Source organism: Quercus suber, unplaced genomic scaffold (genome assembly GCF_002906115.3).
Source record: "Quercus suber isolate HL8 unplaced genomic scaffold, Cork oak 2.0 scaffold_99, whole genome shotgun sequence".
NCBI classification, from domain to species: domain Eukaryota; kingdom Viridiplantae; phylum Streptophyta; class Magnoliopsida; order Fagales; family Fagaceae; genus Quercus; species Quercus suber.
In genome coordinates, this window is record NW_027069564.1 from 797,698 (window position 1) to 808,254 (window position 10,557).

The 10,557-nt window shown below is 29.1% G+C and overlaps 1 protein-coding gene across 1 annotated transcript; it reads right to left on the bottom strand.

Moving 5' to 3' along the window:
- Positions 1-897: 897 nt before the first annotated feature.
- LOC112006042 (G-type lectin S-receptor-like serine/threonine-protein kinase At4g27290) lies at positions 898-5,825 on the bottom strand. Its single transcript, XM_065774808.1, is given in 9 exon segments — positions 898-1,206; positions 1,294-1,444; positions 1,593-1,830; positions 1,951-2,103; positions 2,106-2,160; positions 2,252-2,338; positions 2,543-2,583; positions 4,641-5,602; positions 5,644-5,825. Coding segments are annotated over 9 exon segments (2,178 nt in total).
- Between the last annotated feature and the right edge of the window lie 4,732 nt (positions 5,826-10,557).

Here is a 10,557-nt window from a genome sequence, read left to right on the forward strand (position 1 = left end):
AAAGCGAAGTAAGTCAAATTGGGTTGGAGTTGAGTTTCATGGATCAATAGATTCTACAATAGACAAGTTGTTCAAGATAGGGGAAGATTTCTTAATTTGTAATCTCAATTTTTTATAGTGGATTCTTTAAGAGTGGTGACCTTAATAATCACCCGTTGAAGTTTTTCCTGCAAAGATTTTCCCTATCATGACCATATCACTTGTGTTAAATTTTTTTTCCACTGCATTAAATTCTAGACTATTGATGTGGTTGTGCTTAATTGAATTTGAGTGTAATTGGACTAATTAATCAACTTGGGTAATTAGTTAATTTAACTAGAGTCAATTTATAACCCAACAAAGGTAAATCTAAAAGTAATATATTAAGGTCCCAAATACCTTTTTCTATATTAAATCAACCACATTCAAAGGGCTATTATAGTTTGTTTCAGGTGGCCTTGAATTAAAAATCTCAAAGGCCCACATTGGAATTAACTGTGCTGTTTTAGCATTTTTATAAAAGAAAGATTTACTATAAGAAAGGTATAAAAATCACAATTGAATTAAAGATCTCAAAGTCACATTTAAGGCATTGGACAAAGCCTTAGAGAAGTAGAGGGCCTCATCATAGGTGGTTAACGTGTAATTGACCCTATTCTAATATAAGAAAGGATTTTTTAAAAAAATTAAAAAAAAAAAAAAAAAAAGAGAAAATTTTATAGTTGCCCTAAAGTCTAATCGTAAGGTACTAGAAGAAATTTGAACTAATTAATTAGCTAAACTAAAGTGATATTCTTCACTTGATGCCATGATATCAGCTACCTTACGATTATGGAAGGAAATTCAATGAAGGAAACTGAACATTTAATAAATTTATTCCCATTTGATATATATAAAAGAAAAAAAAAATCACACCCTCTATCGGGCATCCATATCAGAAATGGACAACCCATTCATTGTATAAATATTTGATTCCTTGTTAGGAATATTTGCCTCAATTTGTTTCCTTGCAATAGAAAATGCTGGTTTTTTAGGTAAAGGCAATTTTGTACTTTCATTTGTCAACATAGATAGCATATCTGACATAGTAGGACGATCAATTGCACCATCTTCCACGCATAAGAGACTGACTTGAATGCATCTCAATACTTGATTATTAACACATGAATCACTTATTGTGGGATCAACTAGGTCTAGTCCTTTATCTGCTTGCCATAAACCCCACACCTGAAAAAAGGTAAGGTTATTTAAAATGTTGCAAGCACACAACTATGAAAATATAGATGAGCGATATTTTATATTTATATTACATACATATCCAACAAGATTGAGCACGTCATTGGAATGATAGAAGCTGTTGCTTTTTCTCCCACTCACGATTTCAAGCATTAAAACACCAAAGCTATAAACATCAGATTTTGTAGAGAACACACCCTCCATAGCATATTCAGGAGACATGTAACCACTACACCAAAACACAAAACAAACATTTCCAATTTGCAAATGATGAATTGATAAGATTAAAAGAATAGCAGTATCAATTTAGCAACGAAATAAACTCAAGTATATGGATGTGCTGACTTTTCTAGATGAATGATGTTTAATTAACTTACTACGTTCCAACAATTCTATTAGTATTTGCCTCGAGTTCATTTAGTTTGAAAATTCTTGCCATTCCGAAATCTGAAATCTTCGGATTCATATTTTCATCGAGAAGTATGTTGCTAGCTTTTAAATCTCTATGAATTACTCTCAACCTTGAATATTTATGTAGATAGATCAATCCTTGAGCAATTCCTTCAATTATATTGAAACGCTTCTTCCAATCTAGTAGCTTGCTTCTATTTGAATCTGGCCAATATAAAAAATATAAAATGATCAATAATCTTTATTATATAAGTAACAGAGATAAATAAATAAATTTGTTGCAGAAAAAAAATGAAGTCTAAGGAAAAAATTGAATGCTTGTACCAAATAGAAAGTAGTCCAAGCTTTTGTTGAGCATGTGTTCATAGATTAACATCCTTTCTTCTCCAAAAATGCAACAACCCAAAAGCTTAACAAGATTGATATGTTGGAGTCTAGATATGAGTATCAACTCATTCTTGAACTCAATTATTCCTTGCCTGAATTTCTTGACAGTCTCTTCACAGCTATTTTTTGATTTGTTGGCAATTTTCCCTATTTTGATGATCAATTAAGGTTTTAGCCAGTGTTATACACAAGTTAATTTAATTAACTCTCTTTCAAAAAAAAATTTAGAGCTTATTACCATGTAAACTGGTCCAAATCCCCCTTCTCCAAGCTTGCTTTCTAATGAGAAGTTGTTTGTGGCAGTTGAAATACATTCATAGCTATATACATTATATTATAGGCACCATGTTTCTATTATTTGGAATCTCATTTGCATTAATAGATCTCCCTGAATTCACTAAACTAAGCAATCGATTTTCATTATCGACCCCTGCATAAATTTACATAAAATCATAACTTTCATTTGATGATGGTAAATAATCAAGAAATAATCTAACCAAGTCAATTTATCTGTTAACGACCTACGTACCTTGGAGTACGACTGTTTTCCTTCTTTGTAGATAACAAAATCTACAGAAAAAAGTCACAAGTAGAGCAGAGGCACTAATGGCGATGCTAATCCATACCCACTTATTTTTTCCTACATTTAGTCATAAATGGAGTTAGTAATCGTTTGAAAATTATGTATTATTGCATATCGACATTGTACACATAGGAAAATTTGATATTTTCATGTTACATTTGTGAAGTTGTGAGTTAGAATCACCTATAAATAAATAACTTTTTTTTTTTTTAGCAAGAAATAACTCATTTATTCAACTTGAGATTGCGTAATTAGCTTAATGGATCTACGTCGGCGTCACACGCAGAGTTGAAGAAGTTAACATACAAAAGCCGGGCTATCATAATTAATTTTATATTTGAAAATTTTATTTTATCTCATTAATTCAATATTCAATTTAAAGTTCTCTATCATTTATTTACGCTTTATAAACTTGAGACAATAGGTTAAGATTCCAACTAAAATACAGACCATATAACTTTACCTAATAAGTTGCTAAGTCTTTTGATTAACTTCTTTTTTCCATCTTCTCAAAAAAAATTATTATTTTTCATATATAGTAAACACTACAATTAAAAAAAAATACCACAACACAAATTTATGCTAATAATAAATAAATAAATTATAATTGAAATTATATTATTTTAATTAATTAGATATAATGATTTTTATTATGAACTTACAAAAATTAGATTCATCAATCTTATATAGTTAATATTGTATATAAATTTACTACAAAATTTGACCATCTATATAATTCATAAATTTGATATTTTTTGTGTTTTTTAGAATCTACTAATTTGATATCTTATAAACTTAGTTACAATTGTACATTAATCTCATGTCTGTATAAATATGTTTTAAAAATTTATACATATAAACATATAATATTACATATAAATTAATCAAATCTCATACTCACTAATCTTGTTCAAGAGCACATTATTATGTTTGAGATCAACTTATTTAATAGTCGAGCTTAAACTTAATTTATTTGTTCAATAAATGAACTTAAACTAACTTATAATTTCTTTCAAACCTAATTGAAGCTGATATTCAATAGTTTGGTTCATTTATAATCTTACTCTTATTAGAGAATTATGGGTAAACGATTGTGAATATATTTCATGATTTAGATAAATATTATAAGAGAAAAGTACATTCTGTTTGTTTTGGCAATGGTATTTTCAAGAAAATAAGTCATTTTTAAAAAATGTATTTTACAAAAAAATGATCTTATTTTCCTATGTTTGGTAGCAAGTACTAGAAACCTTAAATGAGTTATAAAAATAAATAAATAAAAATAAATAAAAATCTTTTAACCTCTCTTATTTAATTTGCTGTGAGATAAAGTTGTTTTATAAAAAAAATTTAGTGAAAAATAATTCTAAAAATAAACCATACTTTTTTTTGTTGACCAAAGATAATTTTCTTTTAACTCATTTTTTCTAATGTTACCAAATACTAGTAAACACAGAAAACTATCTTTATACAATGTTTTCCATCAAAACAAATAGAGTGTTAATAGATATCCTCAAAACTTTCCTAAACATTACTCATGTTACAAATCTAAATATGTATCTTGTGTCATGGCGTTTAAAAATTTAAATAACATGGTAATACTATATAGTACTAGATTTAGAAAAATAATAATAATAATTGTAACCGTTAAATGGACTCTCAACATTTTCCAAAAAAAAAAAAAAAAAAAAACAAAGACAAAAAATTAAGACCTGCACTAAATTATGAATTACCTTTAATTATTTTGTCCTAAAGGTTTGAGGCTCGTTTGGTACATGTGTTTAAATACATGTTTTCAGTTTTTAAACCCATTACATGTGTTTTCACTTACTTTTTCATCCACATTATTTCTAAAAAATATAAACAACATTATTAAAACAACGTTACCAAATGCCCCTTGGTCTTCGAAATAATTGTTGCCCTAAATCATCTTTAAGGCTTTGGGTTTGCTTTGCATGTAAAAATGCATCTCATAACATGCAAGATATGTTGTTGAAATTGGAATCTTGTCTATTGTTCATAGAAACAGAAAGAGGAAACTTACCGCTGTGAGAAAGCTTTGGAGATAGAATATAGACAAGATCTAAATATGCCAAGTCGTTTGGAATGAAGTTGGAAATATTTGTCCAAAATTTGCATCCAGTTCTATTTGCAAATAGAGAAGTATAAGCCACACAGTTACAGTTGCCCCAACAGCTAACTTTACAATCACTAATGCCAAGATTTGTATCTGAGATATTGTAGCTCGAATCATCTTCAGACACAAAATAACCACGATTAAGTTCAACTGTGTAGCCATGTTGATGGTGGTGCCTACACAGTGGCTGGTTCCACCTTTGACATCCTCCATCAATGTTGTAGCCATCACATTTATCTGCTTGGGCTATGGGTTGCGGGTCATCACCAAGTAATTGCCCTGTTGAAGTAAACAGCCACCGCGATTCCTGGCTTCCATTTTTGCAAATGAAAGAGAATGATTCTTCATTTCCATTTGATACAACGTTGAAATGATACATGGATATTACTTTTGGTGAAATATTCTCAAATTCGTTGCCTCTCAAGACCCCACTCTTCCAATAAACCACGCCGCGTCGCTGAATGATCAGTTGGTGTCCTGAATATTCAAGAGTAAAAGCCCCTGGAACTGGGTAGTCGTCAGTTAACCATGCTATGAGTGACCAATTTTGACCAGTTTTGTGGTTTACCCCTAATTTCATACCAGGCAACAACACCTTCCCTGGATAATCAAAACTTTTCCATAACACCCGCTTCTTAGATCCATTGGAGTACACTTCATTGAAGATAAAATTGCCAGAATCCAATAAAGAAGCCACAGTGTTATTGGTAGGCTGAGGAGAAGAGGATAGCTCTATAGGATTGTCACCATGGCGCCTGATTTTCAATGATCCTGCATTGTTCTCCAGGGTGAGTAGGTCAAAGTCATTGGTATTGGAATACCTTGTCTTGTATACCATACTAAACGCGAATCGGAAGTTCTGAAAATCGCTAAATATGTGTAGTTAGTAGTTCCAAATGCAGCAGGCCACGGGTAGAACTGCAACATGAACCTCCCATTTGGAGAATGTAGTGAACTTGAGGAATTAAGCGTATCGCCAGGTTTGAGACTATTACGAGCTGCAACACCAGGTACATGTTGAGCATGTGAATCCCACAAGGAGGATGAGAAGAAGAGCAAGAACAGAAATTTAAGGTGTACGTTGGTAGACATGATTGTCCGCTGAAATGGAAAGACAAATAGAAAAGTATTTCTATTTTCATATATAAAGGTGACTGTAGGACAGGTTGATTGTGAGTTCGGATTAGGCTATTTGCTAGGTTTATTTGTTGAAGTGGGGCAAAAGTATAACGGTTTAAATAACCGTTTGAAGAGAATGGTTCTAGTGGAACAAAAATATGTTGGAAACGAATCATATGTTTGTAATTTATTATTATTATTATTATATACAGCTGATAGTTAATGAAGTCATTGTGGAATTGGTAAGTATCGATTGTTTTACGCTCCACAAATTGAATTAAACACTGCCGTACACACTCTAATTAAACTCATGCTCTTTCTCAAAAAAAAAAAAAAAAAAAAAAAAAACTCATGCTTTAAAAACAAAATTTCTTAATATAAATGTGAAAATATGAAATTATGAAATTGTGTTTTTTTAATTGCGTGTTCAATATACGCAATATAATTATCATGACTTAGTTTTATGAGTGAAAGGGCACAAAATCAAATATACCAAAGATAAATTTATTTCATAATTGAGAGAAAATAAGATTTTTTTTTCTTTCTTTTAACTGTGCAATTATCTATTTTCATTGAAATGGAAAAGCTCTTTTAGGTAATGATGAGATCAGAGGATAAGCTTCAGTAGCGTGTTTTTTTGTTTTTTTGTTTTTTTTTTTTTATTCTTTTGTCTTCTTTCTTTTTGTTTCCTTGAAAGGGACAAATCTTTTGTTATATGTATACTCTAATATGAACGGTACAAAATATACAGCCATGAAACTTGCGAAGTAGGAATTTTTGAAATGTCGGCGTTTAAACAGTTGAGCAGAAGTTCCTATATGTATCCTGCCGCTTTTGTTTGACTAACTCCCCATTGGTCGGAAGACTAGCTTACGGAAATGCTTAATTAAGCATGGTTTTACAAAACCGGTTGCGTTAAAAATGGTTTTGATATGTGATTAGTTATATGTCACTTTCATATATATATATATATATCACATTTTTTCTATTACTTATAACTTACCACAATAAAATTATAGCAAAGTTATAGCACAAAATAGTGTGGTCTTAAATTTTTTTCATTTGGTATCCCTTTTTGAAACTACATTTATTCCAAGTATAGTTTTTTTTATCTTTTGGGCTCATTTGGATTGGGGGAGAAGAGAGAGAGAGTAAAGTAGAATTTGCTAAAAATATACTAATTTTGGACCAATTTTACTTTACTCTGCTTTACCCCCCTTAATTCAAACGGACTATTAGATTTTTCAATCACATTTATAAGTACAATCACTACCCCAAAAAAAAAAAAAAAATTTATAATTTTCAATCTATAGCTTTCTGAAACAATTAGTTCCCAACAAGCGGAAAAATAATTTATATGTACTATAATAAGCTAGAGCATAAACGACATGTGATAAGAGCATAAACTACTTGCTATAAGCCTTTTAGCAAAATTAACTGAATCTATTTCCATGCAAACATTTGAAAATCATTTCACCATATTCAAGAACTTACCCAAACTTTTTTTTTTTTTTTTTAATGTACAAGATAGAGATTCTACTCTAGCCTAATCTAAGTGTATATGTGTGTAAAATTTCTTCTTGGAGACTTGAACCCCGACCCTTGCCTTCTACACTCTACAAGCACTTACACTTATGGAGTAACCATTACACCAAAGGTGTGCGTTGGTTTACCCAAACTTAAGAGACCAAAGTTCCGCACAAGTACTTAGTCGTACCTTAAAGGGAAAACCGATTACCCATCTCCCATGTTTATGTTTATGTCTGATCAATAAATAATGGACCACGGCTTACTAAATGTTTGGATATAGCTGAAATTTTTTTTCAACTGCATCCAGCGTTTGGCAGTGGGTCTCGTGCATTATTCACGGGACCCACAAACCGCTTTTTTTAAAAAAACTTTCATCAAAAATGGGTCTCACGGCACTATTCACACATTTAAAAATGATTTTGCTACAGTATTTTCAGTTTTTAGCAATAACCGATATTTAAACAGGCCCTTAGTGTGAGTGGTAAAGAAAAGGTAATGGGTTTATGTAAAAGTGACAAATAACTAATCACAATTTATTACATAGAATAATTTTGGAAAAACCTATGATATAGGGCGTGGTCCTAAGTATGTCATGCCTAATTAAACCTCATTTTACTTTTCTCAAACACTTCATTAATTTTGCCATAAACCCCAGAATCACACATATATATAAATACACACACACATAGAGGGTTGGATTCAATTTTCATGTTATTTATCATTTAATCTATAAATTCATCTTTTATGCATCATTTAAAAGTACAAAAACTTAAAGTTAAGAAATTTATTGATGATAAGGCTATTGATCTTTGATCACCTTGAAATTTTGCAAGCATGGAGGATATATGCAAATGATTTAATTCAATATTGAATTTCAGAGTGATGCAAATTTTGATAAATACACTGTTGGATTACAATAATTTCATATATCCTCCACACTTGAAAAATTTTAAGACGATCAAAGATAAATAGCATTGTCATCAATCAATTGTTTAAGTTCCAAGTATTTGTAGTTTTAAAAATACATAAAAAATGAGTTTATGGATCAAATGGTAAATATCATCCAATTGGCATATATATATATATATATATCATATCATATTATATATAATAAAAGTTGGGATTAAACGCCGTAGTTGCGCCACGTGGCTTCACCAAATTACAGAAATTTTATTAAATTTTTAAATTTTTAAACAACTAAAAAGGAATATTATACTATCAGAACTCTAATTCATTTTTATCATTAAGTAGTTTAGTTTAATTCCATAAGTACAACAAGTAACTTGCAACACCCTATCTCCTCCTTCAAATAAACTCTTTTCCTAGAGATACTAATCTTAACTACACATTTAGGAATTAAATTCCTTGACCAGCCCTATAAAAGAAGACTTTAATTCCACCGACTGGAATTAAGTTCCAAAGAATGACGACTTTGCCATACCAACAGGTGAATTTCTTTCTCTCTATCTACTTCTTTTTTATCAGCCACAATTTTTATATGAAAAACCATCATGGGAATTTTTCATTGAACTTTTAAGCGCACATGTATTTGAAAATTGTATTTGCCTTTTGTTTAAGCTAATTTCCTTATGCTTTTCTTTTTTTGAGGGGGTAATTTCCTTATGTTTAATCCAATTTAATTATTTTGTTGTCCAATATATATGTAAGTTGTCGTAGTAAATTCCAATCATAGACTATTAAATTTACATACAATTTTGCAATCTATATGGTTCTTTGTTTTTATTAACTTAGTTTAATTTTCTTCTTTATTTTTTTTATTTTTTTTTATTTTTTTCAGGTCTGTCAAAAAAGATTTCAAGCATCCTAAGAAAGGTTTGTAATTTAGATATAGAACTTTGCAATACAAAACTTGATTATTAAGAGTACGTTTGGTACACTGAATGAGGATTACGACATGAATTGTAATCTTTATTACTAGAAATAAAATGTGTTGTAATGTAATAACTAAACTTATTCATTAGTTTGGTTGTGAGTTATAACATTAAAATAAAACTTAATATTTATTTTAGGAAATTTCTTACTTATACAATTATATCTCTTTAAAAATTGTTATTTTTAAATTTAAGAGAGATATGTGTTATTTTTTTATGATTGTTTATTTTTATAATTGTTAGATGTATATGGAAAGTTTATTTATTTGGGAATATATTAAGTTTTGAAATTATTGCACTTACTAAGGAATAACTAATACAACCTTTTAAAGAAGAATAATCATTCCTCATTTTGAAGAATAGCTATTCATAAGGAATGATTATTCCTTGTAATAAAAACATAACCAAATTAAAGAATAACTAAACCATAGGAATAACTATTACATTACAGCACCTATTATAATCTACCAAATATGCCCTAAGGGATAAGCACAATCCAAATTCTTCAAGAGGTGATTAATATAAATCTATCCCAAGAAACAGTATATATCTCCAATAATTTCATAATCTCTGTTTATTCTAAAAAACAGTATATATCTCTATTAATTTGATAATTTCTACGTTGATAACATTTAATATATATATATATATATATCAAAACTTCTTATAGCTATCAACCACGTTCTCTTTCTCTCTTTTTTTTTTTTTTAATTTTTAATTTTTAATTTTTTATATGTTACGTTATGTTGAATCAACTCTTTTTTTTTTCTTTTTTCATATGACCTTTTTTTAATTCCAATTTTTATGGGATAAAAACAAACACATTGATTAGATATCTTTAATTTCAATAAGATTTAAATGAATTATATTTCAAATGGAACTCTGCCAATATATATAACCCTATATATCCTTTTTGGAGTGAAGATTATTTCTATATTGAATGCCTAAATCCCATGACAATGCAGGTATGCATTCTTTTTTTTTTTTATTATTATTATTTTCATTTTGTTTATTTTCTTTAGTGTTATTATTGGTTTTTTTTCTTCATGTGATTTTAATTAATAAATTCAAAACATTCCAAAATATAGTCAAGTTTCTAAAGGCTCCTTCTTTGTTTTTGTATTTTGTTTTTATTAAATTGATTAGGTTTTGTGTATTGGTTGCCATTTGTTTAAACTAATTTTCTTAGCTTTGATCTAATTTATATGCTTAGGGTTAGGGTCTTAGAATTAATGATTAAATATGTTAGAATTAATAGATTAATTTTAACAATTTTCTTATTA